A 19,914-nucleotide genomic window follows, 5' to 3' on the forward strand; every position below is an offset into this window, starting at 1 on the left:
TTTTAGGTGCCTGTGGCATTTGATGATGTCTCCATCTACTTTTCCACTCCAGAGTGGGAAAAATTAGAAGAGTGGCAGAAGGAACTTTACAAGAATATCATGAAGGGCAACTACGAGTCTCTCATCTCCATGGGTGAGGCTGAGTTGGCACTCTTTGAATGAAGTGACAACAACTCCAAGAGGGCTCCACACAGTCCCTTCTCCTCATTCTCTGTCCTCACATACTTCTGATTCTGGTTCAGACCAAAGATGACCCTTTCACAGTTGCCAAATAGGAAATAATCACCTTGCCTTTGCCAGGTCACAGGACAGAGAAGGAAGTCCAGGCCGGTGCCGCAGCTCACTAGGCTAATCCTCCGCCTTGCGGCGCCGGCACACCGGGTTCTAGTCCCAGTTGGGGCGCCGGATTCTGTCCTGGCTGCCCCTCTTCCAGGTCAGCTCTCTGCTGTGGCCAGGGAGTGCAGTGGAGGATGGCCCAAGTGCTTGGGCCCTGCACCCCATGGGAGACCAGGAGAAGCACCTGGCTCCTGGCTTCAGATCAGCGCGATGCGGCGTGCCGGCCACGGCAGCCATTGGAGGGTGAACCAACGGCAAAAGGAAGACCTTTCTCTCTGTCTCTCTCTCTCACTGTCCACTCTGCCTGTCAGAAAAAAAAAAAAAAAAAAAAAAAGGAAGTCCAGTGTGCCACGTGGTGGTTTTCATGGGTTAACCTTCACTTTTGAGTAGAGTTTAATGCTTCCCCACGAGGCACACTGCGTTTTCAATGGAAGGAACAAGTGAGTAGTGCCAGTAGCACCTGGACTTTTCCCACATGTTACATCTTTTATCTCCTTTCCTGAGTTGATATCAACCATGGTGGGAGGTAGGCGGATGGGTGAAGTGATGTGGAATCTTAAAAAAACTTTCCTGGCACTGTGAACCTCAAAGATTGAGCTAAGCTTTGATGACCATTAGTTTGTCAAACTCATTTATCTCTTTGTCAACCTCACATCCCTTTTGCTTCTCCTAGATTATGCCATGAATCAGCCTGATGTCTTATCTCAGATTCAACCAGAGGGAGAACATAATACAGAGGATCAGGCAGGGCCAGAGGAAAGTGAGATTCCTGCAGACCCCAGCGAAGGTAAGTGGAGACTAGATCCACCGTGTGTCTCCCTTTTCTGGCACGAAAAGTATCTTGGGACTAGGTAAGCAGGAACATATGGAACACCTAGATTCTGAATGGTTCATCAAGCATTTAAATATAAAAAGGAGTGAGGGATCATCTTGTTAAATGCTTTCACTGTATCAGTAGCACACATCTAAGGTTATTAAGGGGCAAGTGTTGTGGCATCACTTGGGAAGCCGGCATCCCCTATCAGAGTGCTAACCTGAATCCTGGCTCCTCTGCTCTGATCCTGCTAATATCCCTGGGAAGGCAGTGGACCATGGCCCAGGTATTTGGGCTCCTGCCACTCACATGGTAGACTGGGATATAGGTCCTGGCTCCTAGCTTCAGTCTGGCCCAGCCCTGGCTGTTGCAAGCATTTGAGGAGTAACCCAGGAGATGGAAGATCTCTCATATCTCCCTGTCTCTGTTGCTCTGCCTTTCAAGTAAATCTTGTGGAAAAGACTGTTAATTACATTCTCTGACAGAGGTATTAGCTATTTGGTAAAATAAACATGTTTTATTAAAAGGACATAGTCCTGCTCATCTGGAGTACAGTGGCATGAGGTAAATGTATACATGGCCCCTCCAAAGTACAAAAAGGACTATGAATCTTTGTGATTCCCCCACTGTGCATTTGACTAGTGGCAGCTGGCTTTTGTCAGGTCTGGAGAAAAGCTTAATATTGTGTGGGAAAGACTGCTAGCTAAAATCTAGTTGTATTGTTTCTCTCACATTCCGCTGTTGCTGTTAAAAAATTCTTAGACTTTTTTTTTTTTTTTTTTTTTGCTGGATAGAAACTTACAAAAATTTCTTCCTTGACATCTTATATAACTCACCTCATCTCATGTACTTTAATTTTTTCTAGCATTTTATTATGAAAAATTTAAATCAGAAAAGTTGAAATAATTTTTTTAAAGATTTATTTGTTTGTTTGAAGGATAGAATTACAGAAAGGCAGAGAAAGGGAGAGGTCTTCCATCCACTGGTTCACTCGCCAGATGGCTGCAACAGCTAGAGCTGGGCTGATCTGAAACCAGGAGCCAGGAGCATCTTCTGGGTCTCCCAAATGGGTGCAGAGGGCCCAACGACTTGGGCCATCTTCTGCTGTTTTTCCAGGCCATAGCAGGGAGTTGAATTGGAAGTGGTGCAGTCTGGACTCGAACTGGTGCCCATATGGGATGCCAGCACTACAGGCAGTGGCTTTACCTGTTACATCACAGCACCAGCCCCAGATTTGAAACAATTTTACAGTGAATACCTATATATCTAGCACTTAGATTCTACTGCTAACATTTTACCATCCTTACCTTGCCTATATCCATCTCTGCATCCATCCATCATCCATTTTATTGCCAATGCCTTTTAAAATCAGTAGAGGGGCTGGCATTGGGGCATAGAAGGTTAAGCTGTTGCTTGCAACACCAGCATTCCATATTGGCACCATGTCTCGGCTGCCTCAATTCCAATCCAGCTGCCTGCTAATGGCCTGGGAAAAGCAACAGATGACCGAAATGCTTGGGCCCCTGCCACCCATATGGAACACGTAGATGAAGCTCCTGGTTTTGGCCTGGCTCAGCTCTAGCCATTGCAGCCATCTAGGAAGGGTACCAGTGAATGAAAGATCTCTCTTTCTCTCTTTGTAACTCAGACTTTAGAAATAAATAAATAACAATCTTTTAAAAAGGGCCAGCATTGTGGCGGAGCAGGTAAAGCTGCTGCCTGTAACACGAGCATCCCATGTGGCACCGGTTCAAGTCCCAGCTGCTCTACTTTTGATCCAGCTCCCTGCTAATGTGCCTGAGAAAGTAGTGGAGGGTGCCCCGTGTGCTTGGGCTCCTGCTCCCATGTGGGACACCCAGAGGAAGTTCTTGGCTTCTGGCTTCATCTTGGCCCAGTGCTGGCCATTGCAGCTGTTTGGGGAGTGAATCAGCAGATGGAAGATCTCTGTCTGCCCCTGCCTCTCTGTAACTTTGCCTTTCAAATAAATAAATCTTTTTAATGTAAAATAAAATCAGTAGACATCAGTACATTCCCTTTTAAATAGTTCAGCATGAATGTCATTAACTTAGAGTCCCTATTTGTTTTTTTTTTCTGTTTGTTTGTTTGTTTGTTTTTTTGACAGGCAGAGTGGACAGTGAGAGAGAGAGACAGAGAGAAAGGTCTTCCTTTACCGTTGGTTCACCGCGCTGATCCGATGGCAGGAGCCAGGTGCTTCTCCTGGTCTCCCATGGGGTGCAGGGCCCAAGGACTTGGGCCATCCTCCACTGCACTCCCTGGCCACAGCAGAGAGCTGGCCTGGAAGAGGGGCAACCGGGACAGGATTGGTGCCCCAACCAGGACTAGAACCCGGTGTGCCAGCGCCGCAAGGCGGAGGATTAGCCTAGTGAGCCGCGGCGCCGGCCTCAAAGAGTCCCTATTTGTTTATGTTTTTTCTTTTAAGATAAATTTTACATGCAATGAAATGTTCAAATCTTTTTTTTACTTTTTTTAAGATTTATTTATTTATTTAAGAGTTAGAATGAGAGAGAGACAGAAGGATCTCTGACCTACTGGTTCACTCTCCAAATGGCCACGGTGGTCAGAGCTGGGCTGATCCGAAGCCAGGAACCAGGAGTTTTTTTTTGGGTTCCCATGTGGGTGTGGGGGCCCAAGCACTTGGACCATTCTCTGCTACTTTCCCAGGCACAAGGAGCTGGATCAGAAATGGAGCAGCCAGTATTCAAACCAGTACCCATAAGGAATGCTAGCGTCTCAGGCGGCAGCTTTACCCGCTACACCACAACACCTGCCCCCAATATTTTTTTTTTTAAGATTTATTTACAGGGCCAGTGCTGTGGCATAGTAGGTTAAGCGTCCACCTGTGGTGCTGGCATCCCATTTGCACACTGGTTCTTGTCCTTGTTGCTCCTCTTCCAATCCAGCTCTCTGCTAATAGTTTGGGAAGGCAGTGGAAGGTGGCCTAAGTGCTTGGATCCCTACACCCAGGTGGGAGACCTGGAAGAAACTCCTGACTCCTGGCTTTGGAATGACACTGCTCTGACCATTGTGGCCATTTGGGGAGTGAACCAGTCGATGGAAGATCTCTCTCTCTGTCTCTCCTTCTCTCTGCCTCTCAAATAAAATAAATCTTAAGAAAAGGAGACTTATTTATTTATTTGAAAGGCAGAGTTATGGAGAGACAGACTCAGAGAGAGGTCTTGCATCCACTGGTTCACTCCCCAGAGGGCCACAATGGCCAGTGCTACACCAAATAAAAAGCCAAGAGTATTATCTGGTCTCCCACATAGGTAGCAGAGACCCAAACACAGGCCATCCTCCACTGCTTTCCCCAGGCCATTAGCCAGGGATGGCAAAGGGAGCTCCTAGGACATAAACCAGCTCCCATATGGGATGCCGGCATCATAGGCCGTGACTTTACCTGCTGCAGCACAACACCAGCCTGAAATGTTAAAATATAAAGTGTATATTCTGAGTTTCAATCAAGCATATATCTGCCATACATTATATTATTAAGAATGTTTGATTACGTTAGGCAGTGCAGCAGGTTGAATTTTATTAATTTCTATATCAAGGATATATGTAATAAAGTTAAAATAATAATACCAGTAAGGATGGGTGATTTGATTGCAGAAAGATTCCTTATTGGAAATACCTTTATGGTTTACATTATTAGAGTTTTCATTTTGGGGGATGGATAAAAAAAGAAATAATTTGCTTTTGTAAGCATGTATCAGAGTTTCATTTAGCTACCATCTTGTTTATTTTTACCTTGGTTTCTTGAATTCCATTTTAAGTCAACCTATATACTTTATTTTTACTGAAAATTAAGTGTTGAATTTATCTAATACTCTGATTTTGTCCTTTACAGTCTTAGTGTACATTAGTAATTATCAACCTCAGTGTTTGCTGGAACTTGAGGAGTCTTATAACTTGGGCTAGTTAATTTATAGCATTTAAAACAATAACAACAAAATTGTATCTACCCTTTAGAATTCTTTGTATTTCCCCTTTAAGGTTTGATTATATATTCACTTATTTCAGTTTTCTTTTGGTTGTGCACATTGTCAACTTGGAAAGTGAGAAGACTTTAAACTGGCCTTTGCACCCTTCCACTATGGTCTCAATAGTGTACTTATTGTCTTTAAGAACATGTGTTCCTGGGTCTGTTGGGGGTCACCAAGACCTCTGTTGGGTTTGTTGATTTGCTAGGAGGATTCACAGGATTAAGCAGATGGTCTATTAATGGCTAAGATTTCTTACAACAAAATCATACAAAGGAGTATCTGCAAAGAGAAAAGGCACATGGCGGGAAGTCTGGAAGGAATCAGATCAATCAGAACTTCCCAGAGTCCTTTCCAAAGGAGTCTCACAGGACACAGTTAATTCTTTCAGCTATGAGTTGTGACAACACCTACAAAATATTGTCTACTAGAAAAGCTTGCTAGAGATTCAGTGCCTGAGTTTTTTACTGGGTGCTGGTTACCAGCACCTCCTGCCTAGCACATACCCAAATTCCAGACTCCCAGAAGGAGCGTGTAAAGCTACTACCTGACAAATAGTTTAGGCATAGTGAGCCGCCTTATCATTTAGGGAAAAGTTTATATCAGTGTAGGGGAGAGTTTGCCAGCCGAGGGCTAATCCTGTAAGCAGATTTCAGGATAGGCAGTCCCAAGCCTGTTTTTAATTTTCCTCCTAACACTTTAAGGGAGTCCTGGTTCCTTTCAGTGGAAAATAGTGTTTAATCATTATCGGATCATTAAGGTGCGTAAAGCTTGTTCAGCACAAGTTCTAGGTGGGGGACACTAATGCAAGGCCAACTTAAATGTTTTAAAATATCATGTAATTATTAGACCAGTGTGTTTGTTTTGGAATATTGATACACTTTGTAATTTTCTAAAATATACCTGGATTTTGTCCATATTTCCTATGAAATAAAATCAATAATATATTATTGTATTATTTCATTTAGAACTTTAGGGAGAATTAATTGTGCATTTTAATTGAGAACATACAATGGGAGCTGGTAGCTGAGTAAGATTCTCCACTGCTCATCTCCCCATAGAGGCATCAATTTGAACAGCTATTCACATGCCAAACTACCTTTACAAGAGCTGGGAAAGCCAGGTGAGAGACCACTGTGGCTGGTTTAGTGTAATAATAATCAAAGATGCATTGAAGAAGGCAGGAAGGAAAGAGTTCCTGTATCATCCATGTGCCAGCTCCAGACAACACAGAGTATAGAGATGCTTTCTTCTTGAGTGAGGAAGGGGGAATTAAGTCCAGGCCTTACAACCCAGCCCAGTACCAAGCCTTCTATAGTAAAACCTAGAATATCATGGTCCCTGACCCAGGCTAGTACCCATGGTCTGAGTCTTGAAACATGTTAGCCAGATGACTCAGGGACTGTCCGTACCACCTCATCCCCAGTCTCAGACACGTTAAGGTCACATTCATATTATGGATGTTCCAGAAGGAGAAAGGAAAGGAAAAGGCATAGAAAACCCCTTCAATAAGTAGTTATTGAACGTCTCAAATCTTAGGAAAGAGACAGATACTCTCATCCAGGAAGCTCAAAGGATTCTTTTTTTATTTTTATTTTTTTTATTTATTTTTTTTTTTGACAGGCAGAGTGGACAGTAGAGGGAGACAGAGAGAAAGGTCTTCCTTTGCCGTTGTTTCGCACCGCGCTGTTCCGATGGCAGGAGCCAAGTGCTTCTCCTGATCTCCCATGGGGTGCAGAGCCCAAGGACTTGGGCCATCCTCCACTGCACTCCCTGGCCACAGCAGAGAGCTGGCCTGGAAGAGGGGCAACCGGGACAGGATCGGTGCCCCGACCGGGACTAGAACCCGGTGTGCCGGCACCACAAGGCGGAGGATTAGCCTACTGAGCCACGGCGCCGGCTTATTTTTATTTTTTTAAAAAATCTATTTATTTATTTATTTGACAGGTAGAGTTACAGTGAGAGGGAGAGACGGGAAGAAAGGTCTTCTGTCCGCTGGTTTACTCTCCAAATGGCCTCAACGGCCAAAGCTGCACCAATCCAAAGCCAGGAGCCAGGAACTCCTCCCTGTCTCCCATGTGGTCATAGGGGCCCAAGGACTGGGGCCATCTTCTACTGCTTTCTGCTTTCTCAGGCCATAGCAGAGAGCTGGACTGGAAGAGGAGCAGCCGGGACTAGAACCGGCACCTATATGGGGCGCCGGCGCCACAGGCGGAGGATTAACCTACTGCACAACATTGCCAGCCCCTCAAAGGACTCTTGAGATTTGACCAAAAAAACCCTGAAGCGTACTGAGTCAAACAGTCAAAAATACAAGACAGGTATCTAAAAACAAGAGAAAGGCATAAAGTCACTTTTAAAAGAATCTCCAGGGGCCGGCGCCATGGCTCCCTTGGTTAATCCTTCGCCTGCAGTGCCAGCATCCCATATGGGCACCGGGTTCTAGTCCCAGTTGCTCCTCTTCCAGTCCAGCTCTCGTTGTAGCCCGGGAAAGCAGTGGAGGATGGGCCAAGCGCTTGGGCCCCTGCACCCACACGGGACACTGGGAGGAAGCACCTGGCTCCTGGCTTTGGATTGGAACTAGCGGCCCTTTGGGGGATGAACCAACAGAAGGAAGACCTTTCTCTCTGTCTCTCTCTCTCTCTCTCATTGTCTATAACTCTACCTGTCAAATAAAAAAAGAATCTCATTTGATTAACTTCAGACTTCTCAAGAAACTTTAGGAGACATGAGATAAAATACTAAGGCCTGAAATAAAAATTTGCCGGCAAAAAATACTATACTTAGCAAAGGATCCTTCAGAATTGAAGGAGGAAAAAAAACTTCCATGTTAAGCAAAAACTGAAAGAATGTATCACCGTAAGGCCCTGCAAGAATGCTTAAGAGAGTCATACAGAAGTGAAAATTATCAGCATGAGAATTCACGATATTATAAATCCCAACAGTAGAGAGGTACACAGAAGAGAAGGATAGTGATTCTTTTTTTTTCTTCTGGATTTGATTTACCATATATTTCATTAAAGGTTTTTCTACTTGTACTAATTAGGACTATAGTTCTGTATTTTTTTTTTTTTTCCTTGTACTCATTAGGTTTTTTATCAGGGTAATGTTCTCTTAAAATGAGTTGGAAAGTGATTATTTTCTGTTTGCTGAAAAAAATTGTTTTAAAATTTTTATTTCTATGACTTAAAAATATTTATTTGAAAGGCAGAGTTACAGAGAGAAAGGGAGAGGTAGAGAGAGAGAGAGAGATCTTATATCCACTGGTTGTGAGAGAGAGAGAGAGAGATCTCTTATATCTACTGTTTCACTCCCCAAATAGCTGCAAGAGCCAGAGCTGGCCCAGGCCAAAGCTAGGAGCCAACCTTCATACAGGTCTCCCACAGGGGTGCAGGGGTCCAACCACTTGGGTCATCTTCCGCTGCTTTCCCAGGCACATTAGCGGGGAGCTGGGTCAGAAATGGAGCTGTGGCATAGCAGGTAAAGCTGCCGCCTGGAGTGCCAGCATCCTGTCTGGGTGCCGGTTCAAGTCCTGGCTGCTCCACTTTGATCCAGCTCTCTGCTATGGACTCTAAAAGCAATAGAAGATGACCCAAGTCCTTGGGCCCCTGCACCCATGTGGGAGACCCAGAAGAAGCTCCTGGCTCCTGGCTTCAGATCAGCACAGATCTGCCTGTTGTGGCCATTTGGAGAGTGAACCAGTGAATGGGAGTCTTCCTCTCTTTCTCTCTCTCTTCCTCTGCCTCTCTCTGTCACATTCTGCCTCTCTCTAACCCTGCCTTTCGAATAAATAAATAAATAAATAAATAAATCTTTTAAAAAAATGGAGCATCTGGGACTGGAACCAGTATTCATATGGGATGCCAACATTGCAGTCAGTGGCTTAACCTGCTGTGCCATAACACCAGCACCTACTCTAATTTTTAAATTACAGTAATTGTACATATTTATTGTGATACTGTATATATGTGTGATGATCAGATCAGAGTAATCAGAGTATCTGTCACCTCAGACATATACAATTTCTTTGTGTTGGGATCCATTATTTTAGTTTTTATTATTTGAGAGGTACAGAGGGAAAAAAGAGCTCTCATTGGCTGGTTTATTCCCAAATGATTAAATGGCTGGGGCTGGGCTGAAGCCAAAATTTGGAGCCAGGAACACAATCCAACCGCACGTGTGGTTGACAGGAACTCAGTTGCTTGAGCCATCACTACTACTCACAGGGTCTGCATTGCCAGCAAGCCAGAGTCAGAACTGGAACTGAACCTAGGCTCCCTAATGTGAAATGCCCATGTCTTAACCACAGGCCAAACACCTGCCCTGGGAGCAGTATGTTGTCACCTTAAGAAGTCAGGTCACCATTGAGTTGTAACTCAGCTTATAAGAGCTTTGCAGAAATCCTAGAACCTCAAATTTCCAGCCCCTTTTCAGAAAGCATGAGTCTGTATATACTTATACTTAATAAATAACATTTAAATAATATAGCCATTAAAATTTTATATAATTCTTCTAATCAACCTTTCTACTTTTTACCACCTTCAAACCTAAACTTAGCATTTACTCAGTTCCTCTTATCTGATCAGTATTTATGTTTTTTTTTCCTTTATTCTCTTTCTCCAAAGCCAGCTGCTTAAATAAACCAGATTTTACTTTCATTTCCTGTCTTCTTAATTATGCATCGTTGGAATTCCTCAAGCCTGTGAAGAATGTTTCCAGGGCCACTGTGTACTGACAGCAGTTGCCATACTATCATATATTGGTGTCTGTATGCAAATTCTCCAGCTCCTTACCTCCGCCACTCTCACAAAATTGTAGTAGACACTACAGTATTCTGTGTATGTGCTGAGAATCAATTATTTAATAAAATATTTATTTGTATTGATCTAATTATCTAAGATTTATTTTACTTGAAAGGCAGAGACAGAGAAAGAGATCTTCCACCTGCTGGTTCACTCCCCAAATGGCCACAATGGCTGAGGCTGGGCCAGACCAAAGCCAGGAGCCCAGAACTCCATCTGGGTCTCCCATGTAGGTGGCAGGGGTCCAAGCACTCGGGCTGTCTCCCATTGCTTTCCCAGGTGCATTGGCAGATAGTGGAACAAAAGCAGAGCAACTCAGATTCCAACTGGTATTGCAGTCTGGATGCCAGTGTTGTAAGTGGCTGCTTAACCGGATGTGCCACAACACTAGCTCCTCTAGTTATTTAGGGGAGCCTTGTAATGTAAAAGAAAGTGTTAACTTCTTGGGGGTTTCCCAAGTTCAGTAAGATATGCTTAGCCAGTGGACTCTAGTAATAACAGCCATTTATATTTCTTTAGGACTGGCTTATTGTTTTAGCTTTCTGTAGCTTTTACCATTGGCAGCACTGGTGTAACACAAGACTGGAAAGGATACAAGTGCTCATGAATTGGGACTCTTGAATAAACAATGGTATAGTATAACTATCAAAAGGGAGTGGGAAAGCTCTTTACTGCTCTAGAAAGGTCTCTGGAACCCATTGTTAAATGGAAAACCAAGGTATAGAAGTTTGTATAGTGTGCCACATTATGTGAATATATATGTATATATATTTATGTATTTGCAAAGAAATAATTGAAGATTAAGACAAAAACCAATATGGCTACCCATCCAGGAAGTGAATGAACAGAGATGGAAGCTAGACTTTCCTAAACATACTTATTTTAGTTTTGATTTTAGAATCTGTAAATATTTTACTTAAGAAACAATAACACTTATAAATGAAACACCTGCTAAAACAATTAAACCTAATTTGTAAGGGACTGGAGACATAAATGCATACAGAAGATTCATTTGAAATGTCTTTCAAACATGTTTTAACTATGCGTCCCTAGAGGATATATCTTAAAAACTAGAAGAACCACAGAAACTTTTGAGTTCAAATTTTTGTCAGTGATATTGCTATTTTTTCTAATATATATATTACTTCACATACTTATTTTTTAATTATTTACTTAAAAGCTCCCAACTGCTGCTGGTTCACTCCCAAAATGCCTGCAGTGGACCCATGCTGGGATTGAAGCAGGGAATGGTGAACTCAATCCAGGTCTCCCGTGTTACTTTAGCCATCAGTACTGCCTTCCAGGGTCTGCTTCAGCAGGAATCTGGAGACAGGACCCAGAGGCAGGCATTACAGTATGAGATGCCAGTGTCTTAGCTGCTAAGCTAAATGCCTACTCATATAATATTATTTTGAAGTACATATTCAGATAAAGCAAATATTATGTTAATGTCATTAGGAATCAATATTATGGGAGTTAAGAGAGAATAGATACATATATGAAAACAGGATTTATAGGGCCAGCGTTGTGGTATAGTGGGTTAAATTGTCACCTGCAATGCCAGAGTCTCACATTAGCACTGATTTGTGTCCCTGCTGTTCCACTTCTTTTATTTTTTTTAAGAATGTGTTTATTTTACTTGAAAGAGTTATACAGAGAGAGAAGGAGAGGCAGAGAGAGGTCTTCTGTCTGCTGGTTCACTCCCCAATTGTCCACAACAGCCAGAGCTGCGCCAGTCTGAAGCCAGGAGCTTCTTCTGGGTCTCTTACTTGGGTACAGAGGCCCAAGGACTTGGGCCATCTTCTACTGCTTTCCCAGGCCATAGCAGAGAGCTGGATCAGAAGTGGAGCAGTTGGGACTCAAACCAGCGCCCATATGGGATGCCGGCACTGCAGGTGGCAGCTTTACCAGCTGTGCCACATTGCCAGCCCCATGCTGCTGTTCTACTTCTGATCCAATTACTTGCTGATGTGCCTGGGAAAGCAGTGGAAGATAGCACAAGTCTCAAGTCTCTGCCACCCACATGAGCAACCTGGGTGGGATTTCTGGCTACACCACAGCACCGGCCCCAAATAAATAAATCTTTTAAAAAAAAAAGTAACTGCAATGGATTGAAATTAATCAAATATATAAGATTCTGTGATAAACAGTACGAAAAGTCAAAACCACTTGAAGTCACATTTGAAGGTTGTTGGTAGAGCATTAACTCATTCAGAAAATTATTGAAAAGAAACAGGTTATATTTTAAGTCACTTTTTTTTTTTAAGGTTTATTTATTTTGCTTGAAAGAGTTACGCAGAGGGAGGTCTTCCGTCTGCTGGTTCACTCCCCAGATGGCCCCAATGGCCGGAGCTGTGCCAATCCGAAGCCAGGAACCAGGAGCTTCTTCCGGGTCTCCCATGTGGGTGCAGGGGCCCAGGGACTTGGGCCATCTTCTACTGCTTTCACAGGCCATAGCAGAGAGCTGGATCAGAAGTGGAGCAGCTGGGTCTCTGACTGGCACCCATTTGGGATGCTGGCATCGCAGGCGGCGGCTTTACCTGCCATGCCACAGCACGGGCCCCTAAGTCACTTTTGATGGCTGGAACATTCATCTTCTAAATGTGTGTTAAGAAATCCTATAAGAGGGACTAGCATTGTGGCATAGCTGCTTGTGATGCCAGCATCCCATATGGGTGCTGGTTTGTGTCCTGGCCTCTCCACTTCTGATAATAGCTTCCTGCTAATGATCTGGGAAAAGTAATGGAAGATGCTCAAGTATTTGGGCCCCTTCCACCCATGAGGGAGACCTGGATGAAGCTTCTGGCTCTTGGCCATTGTGGTCATCTAAGAAGTGAACCAACAGATGGAAGATCTCTGGTCTTTCCCTCTCTCTCTGTAACTTGACTTTTAAAGTAAATTAATAAATCTTTTTTTAAAAAAGCCTATAAGAAAGGAAGAAAGAGGGAGGGTAAGGTGGGAAGTATCATTATAGTCCTTTTTTTTTTTTTTTTTTTTTGACAGGCAGAGTTAGTGAGAGAGAGACAGAGATAAAGGTCTTCCTTCCGTTGGTTCACCCCCCAAATGGCTGCTACGGCCGGCGCGCTATGCCAATCCAAAGCCAGGAGCCAGGTGCTTCCTCCTGGTCTCCCATGCAGGTGCAGCGCCCAAGCACTTGGGCCATCCTCCATTGCCTTCCTGGGCCACAGCAGAGAGCTGCACTGGAAGAGGAACAGCTGGAACAGAATCCAGTGCCCCAACTGGGACTAGAACCCGGGGTGTCAGCACCGCAGGCAGAGGGTTAGCCAAGTGAGCTGTGGCGCTGGCCTCATTATAGTCTTAGAACTATGTATAAGAAATTTGTTACCTTTATATAAATAAAAGCCACTGTTTTAAGGAAAAGCTTTATAAAAAGTCCTCTTCCAGATACATAATGTCTCCCCTCTGCCTTTTTCTGTACATATACTAGTATTTGTGTATATAAAGTCTGGACAAAGGCAAAGGTTGGACTACATTTCATACAGTTTGGTCTTGCTTGGAGCTCAGAGTAGGAAGTTGTGAAGGCAGACTGCCACCATCTGTACTTTCCAGTCTCTCCATAGCCTGCCAGTCTTTGGGACTTTGGTCTTATTTAGTATCTTATTTCTGCTTTGGGTGCACCTTTAGATTGCCATGTTCTCTAATTTAAAAGACATTTGCTAGGAATAAAACCATACCATGCCTCAGGGCTTTTTTGAGAAATCACGTGAGAACTTGAATTTACTCCCTGGGCCTTGTGAGCTTGCCAGCTTGTCCTTTTAAGCCGTAGGAAGCAGTGTAGGTCCAGGCTGGCCTGGCAAGCACAGCTGTTTCTCTGTAAAGCCTCTGGAGGCTGTGCATTTTTTCTTTGAAAGAGAATCCCCACGTCCTGAAGGACTTCCAGATACTATTCTCTTCCCTTCCCCGTGTTTATTTAATAAGCAGAATAATATGATCTCTTAGAAAGCGCCCAGGCCTGGGAATCTGAAGAGTACGTTTCTGGGGATCGGGTTCTGTGCTCAGACTGGCTTAGCCTTGTAATTCCAAAACTGTTTTTGACTTATTTGCTGGTGTATTTTAAAGCCAATCTTTGATAACATGGGTGTTTATTGCAAGGACTTCCTCACTGACAATTTATTTAAACTCTGTATGCCACATTACTTAAATGGAATAAATATTCTCTGCTTCCTTTTTTCATAAACTAACTGTGAGAGAAAAAAGTGAAAATATTTTAAATGTTAAGAGGGTTAGTGGGCTGCTAGCATTGTGGCATAGCAAGTAAAGCCACTACCTGCTACGCCAGCATCCCATATGGCGCTAGTTCAAGACCTTGCTGCTCTACTTTCAATCCTCCTCCTTGCTGATGTGCCTGGCAAAGCAGCAGAGGATGGCCCATATACCTGGGCCTCTGCATGTTTGTGGGATACGTGGAAGAAGCTCTGGGCTCTTGGTTTCGGCTTTGCCCGGCCATCCGTTGTAGCCATCTAGGGAGTGAACCAGCAGATGGAAGATAACCCCCTCCCCACCCCCACCCCCACCCACGCCCCAATCTGTATCTCTCTCTGTAACTCTGCCTTTCAAATAAATAAATCTTTAAAAAAAATTAGTGGATGGGGCAGATGTTGTGGCATAAGAGTTAAACTGCTGGCTGGTGCCGCGGCTCACTAGGCTAATCCTCCGCCTGCGGCACCGGCACCCCAGGTTCTAGTCCTGGCTGGGGTGTTGGTTCTGTCCTGGTTGCTCCTCTTCCAGTCCAGCTCTCTGCTGTGGCACTGGAGGGTAGTGGAGGATGGCCCAAGTGCTTGGGCCCTGCACCCACATGGGAGACCAGGAGGAAGCACCTGGCTCCTGGCTTCAGATCGGCACAGCGTAGCGGCCATTTTGGGGGGTAAACCAACGGAAGGAAGACCTTTCTCTCTCTCTCTCTCTAACTCTGCCTGTCAAAAAAAAAAAAAAAAAAAAAAAACCTGCTGATAGTAACACCAGCATCCCATATTGGAATGCTGGTTTATGTCCCAGCTGCTCTGTTTCCAATCCAGTTCCCTGCTAATGTGCCTGGAAAAGCAGCAGAATGTGACCCAAGTGCTAGGGCCACTGCCACTCATGTAGGAGACCCAGATAGAGTTCCTGGCTCTTGGCTTCAGTCCGGCCATTGAAGCCATTTGGGGAGTGAATCTGTGGAGGGATGATCTCTTTCTCTGTCACTCTGCTTTTCCAATAAATACATCTTTTAAAAAAGTGCTAATGAAGTTAAAGATATATTATTTCTATATTATTTTAGACTATCAACTCTGAAATAAAAAGTGTTTTTCTTTTTTAAGTTATATGAGTTTCATGTATTTCATATATACAGATTTTGGAACATAGTGGCACTTCCCCCCCACCCTCCCTCCTGCCCATGCGCCAACCTTCCCTTCCCTCCCCCTTGCATTCCCACTCTTAATTTTTTTTTTTTTTAAGATTTATTTATTGTATTTGAAAGTCAGAGTTACAGAGAGAAGGTCTTCCATCTGCTGGCTCACTCCCCAATTGGCCACAATGGCCAGAGCTGTGCTGATCTACAGCCAGGAGCTAGGAGCTTCTTCCAGGTCTCCCACACGGGTACAGGGGCCCAAGGACTCAGGCCATCCTCTACTGCCTTCCCAGACCATAGAGGAGAGCTGGATCGGAAGAGGAGCAGCCTGGTCTTGAACCAGCGCCCATATGGGATGCCAGTGCTTCAGGCCAGGGTGTCAACTCGCTGTGCCACAGCACCGGGCCCCTACTCTTAATTTTTACATAGATCTGTCTTAAGTATACTTAATAATCGTATAGTTAACCCTACTCTAGGTAAAAGAGTTCAATAAATAGTATGAAGAAAAAAAATGTTCTTCAGTGGAAGAGAAAAGGCTATAAACAATCATCAAATCTCAAAATGTCTATTTCAATCCAATACATTACACTTCGTGTACTCTATTAGTTACCTTGGATTAGGGAAAACATGCTATCTGTCTTTCTGGGACTGGCTTATTTCACTAAGTATAGTAGTTTCCTGTTGCGTCCATCTTGTTGCAAAAGACAGATTTCTTTTTCTTTTTTTAAACAGCTGATTAGTACTCCATAGTGTATATATAGCATAATTTCTTTATCCAGTCAACAGTTGATGGATATCTGGGTTGATTCCATATCTTAGCTATTGTGAATTGTGCTGCAGTGAACATGGGGTACAGATCACTTTTTCATGTACTGATTTCTTCTGGTTTGGGTAAATTCCCAGGAGTGGGATGACTGAATCATATGGTAGATCTATATTTGGATTTCTGAAGTGTTTTCATACTGTCTTCCACAGTTTACATTCCCACCAACAGTGGACCAGGGTACCTTTCTGCCCACATCCTTGCCAACATTGTCGATTGTTGATTTCTTTATGAGAAAGCCATTCTAACTGGAGTGAGGTGAAACCTTATTGTGGTTTTGATTTGCATTTCCCTGATGTCTAGTGATCTTGAGCATTTTCTCAAGTGTCTGTTGGCCATTTGAATTTCTTTTCTTGAAAAATGTCTAATCAAGTCCTTTGCCTATTTCTTTTTTTCTTTTTAAAGATTTATTTATTTATTTGAAAGTCAGAGTTACACAGAGAGAAGAGAGGCAGAGAGAGAGAGGTCTTCTATCTAATGGCTCACTCCCCAGTTGGCCATAATGGCCAAAGCTGTGCTGATCCAAAGCCAGGAGCCAGGAGTTTCTTCCAGGTCTCCCACATTGGTGCATGGGCCCAAGGACTTGGGCCATCCTCTCCTGCCTTCCCAGGCCATAGAGAAGAGCTGCATCAGAAACGGAGCAGCTGGGTCTCGAACCAGCACCCATATGAGATGTTGTTGCTTCAGGCCAGGGCGTCAACCCATTGTGCCACATCGCCAGCCCTGTCCTTTGCCTATTTCTTAACTGGTTGTTTGTTTTGTTGTTATTGAATTTCTTGAGCTCTTTTTTTTGGACAGTGAGAGACAGAGAGAAGGGTCTTCCTTCCATTGGTTCACCCCCCAAAATGGCCGCTATGGCCGGTGCGTTGTGCCAATCCAAAGCCAGAAGCCAGGTGCTTTCTCCTGGTCTCCCATGCAGGTGCAGGGCCCAAGCACTTGGGCCATCCTCCACTGCCTTCCCAGGCCACAGCAGAGAGCTGGACTGGAAGAGGAGCAACTGGGACAGAATCTGACGCCCCAACCGGTGTGCTGGCGCCACAGGCGGAGGATTAGCTTAATGAGCTGCAGCGCCAGCTGAGTTCTTTATAGATTCTGGATATTAACCCTTTATCAGTTGCATAGTTTGCAAATATTTTCTCCCATTCTGTTGGTTGCCTTTTCACTGCTGAGTGTTTCTTTTGCAGTGTAGAAGCTTCTCAGTTGATGTAATCCCATTTGTCAATTTTTACTTTGATTGCCTGTGCTTCTGGGGTCTTTTCCAAGAAGTCATTGCCTATGTCAATGTTTTGCAGAATTTCCCCAGTGTTCTCTAATGATTTGATGATTTCAGGTCATAGATTTAGGTCTTATATCCATTTTGAGTGGATTTTTGTGTAAAGTATAAGATAAGCGGCTGATTTCATACTTCTGCACGTGGAGATACAGTTTTCCCAGCAGCATTTGTTAAAGACTGTCCTTATTCCAGGAGTTGATGTTAACTCCTTTGTCAAAGGTAAGTTGGTTTTAGATGCATGGGTTGATTTCTGGAGTTTCTATTCTGTTCCATTGGTCTACACGTCTATTTTTGTGCCAGTGCCAGGCTCTTTTAATTATAACTGCCCTGTGGTATGTCTTGAAATCAGGTATTGTGATGCCTCTGACTTTATTTTTGTTGTATAAGATTGCTTTAACTATTTGAGGTCTCTTGTATTTCCATATGAATTTTAGCATCATTTTTTCTAGATCTGCAAAGAATGTCATTGGTATTTTGATTGGGATTACATTGAATCTGTAAATAGTTTTTGGTAGTATGGACATTTTGATAATGTTGATTCTTCCAATCCATGAACATGGAAGATTTTTCCATTTTTTAAAATGTCTTCTTTCTTTAGTGCTTTGTAATTCTTATCATAGAGATCTTTCATTTAGGTCATTTTTGTGAGGCCATTTACATTCAAGGTGACTATTGATAAGTAATGACTTTGCCCTGCCATTTTTCCATAAGTATTCCTATTGTTTACTTTGGATTTCCTTTGTACTTTTACTGGGGGATGTTCTGCCTTCTCATTCTTTCATAATGATGGCTATCTTTCTCTGTTTCTGTGTGTAGCACATTCTTAAGCATCTTTTGTAAGGCTGGACAAGTGGTGACAAATTCTTTCAATTTCCATTTGTTATGGAAAATTTTAATTTCACCTTCATTCATAAATGAGAGCTTTGCAGGGTACAGTATTCTGGATTGACAGTTTCTCTTTTAAGATTTGGACTGTATCTTGCCATTCCCTTCTAGCCTGTAGGGTTTCTGACTAGAAGTCAGCCATGAGTCTAATTGGAGATCCCCTGAAAGTAATGTGGCATTTTGCTCATGCACATTTTAGAATCTTACTGATTTTTTAAAAAAGATTTATTTATGTATTTGAAAGGCAGAGTTACTGAGAGGCAGAAGCAGAGAGAGAAAGGAAGAGAGAGAGAGGTAAAGATTTTCCATTTGCTGGTTCACTCCCCAAATAGCCACAACCGCCGGAGATGGGCAGATTCGAAGGCAGGAGGGAGAAACTTTTGGGTCTCCCACGTGGGTGCAGGGACCCAAGTATTTGGGCCATCCATTGCTTTCCCAGGCCTTTAGCCGGGAACTGTATTGGAAGTAGAGCAACTGGGACTTGAACCCTTGCCTATATGGAATGCTGGCACTGCAGGAAGAGGCTTAACCTACTATGCCTCAGTACCGGCACCAGGTTGAGTCCATTCTGAAGAAAGTAAGCAGAGAAACAGGAACTGTGTTCTGATCCTAGCCATTAAGCTGTAGACTGTGCTGCTGTGTAAATACCAGAAGCTGTGTGACCTCTCTTACCTGTCCTTTTCTGCATCTGTCACAAATGAATCCCATAGTCTAATTGTACTGGTGCTGTTGTTGGAAGAGGATATCTGGTGGCAGTTGCAGGTTTGGTTTGTTTTTAAAGTTTTATTTATTTATTTGAAAGGCAGAGTTACAGAGAGGCAGAGAGAGAGAGAGGTCCTCCATCAGCTGGTTCATTCCCCAGATGGCCACAATAGCCGTCGCTGTGCCAATCTGAAGCCAGGAGCTTCTTCCAGGTCTCCCACATGGGTGCAGGGGCCCAAGCACTTGGGCCATCTTCTGCTGCTTTCCCAGGCCATAGCAGAGAGCTGGATTGGAAGTAGAGCTGCCAGTACTTGAACCCGCACTCATATGGGATGCCAGCACTGCAAGCGGTGGCTTTACCCACTGCGCCACAATGCTGGCCCTGGTGATATGTTTGTTTGTTTGTTTGTTTGTTTGTTTTTGACAGGCGGAGTTAGACAGTGAGAGAGAGAGACAGAGAGAAAGGTCCTTCCATTGGTTCACCCCCCAAATGGCTGCGCCGATCCAAAGCCAGGAGCCAGGTGCTTCCTCCTGGTCTCCCATGATGGTGATTTGTTTTTAAGGAACTCACTGGAAATAGAGGATCAAGCTGAGTATAACATGTGAAAATACATAAATCTAGTGTCATTTTTAACTGGTTCTGCAGTTTATATGCATTTTTTAAAGATTGGTTTAGTTTGATAGTTAAAAGTAAATATGTGGGCACATTTTAGTGTTTTACAAACCAACGTAATTATTTCACCTTCAGATTCAAGTCCCTGAAGGCCATTCTCCTTTTTCCTCACACATAGAGCCTGGTATTTCAACCTCAGATATTCTGTCTTGGATTAAACAAGAGGAAGATCCTCAGGTTGGGGCCCCACAGGAGACCAAGGAGAGTGACATATACAAAAGCACCTTTGCTGGTGAGTAATCATTTGATGAGATG

At 43.6% G+C, this 19,914-nt stretch overlaps 1 protein-coding gene across 1 annotated transcript in view; it reads left to right on the forward strand.

The window, feature by feature from the left end:
• ZNF398 (zinc finger protein 398) overlaps window positions 1-19,914 on the forward strand; it is a 40,274-nt gene that overhangs the window by 13,152 nt on the left and 7,208 nt on the right. Inside the window, exons 3-5 of the mRNA XM_062192857.1 lie at window positions 7-133; window positions 1,010-1,123; window positions 19,778-19,891. Coding sequence (XP_062048841.1) covers window positions 7-133; window positions 1,010-1,123; window positions 19,778-19,891 — 355 coding nt within the window. The remainder of the gene's footprint in view (window positions 1-6; window positions 134-1,009; window positions 1,124-19,777; window positions 19,892-19,914) is intronic.

This window comes from Lepus europaeus, chromosome 1, assembly GCF_033115175.1.
Source record: "Lepus europaeus isolate LE1 chromosome 1, mLepTim1.pri, whole genome shotgun sequence".
NCBI lineage: Eukaryota > Metazoa > Chordata > Mammalia > Lagomorpha > Leporidae > Lepus > Lepus europaeus.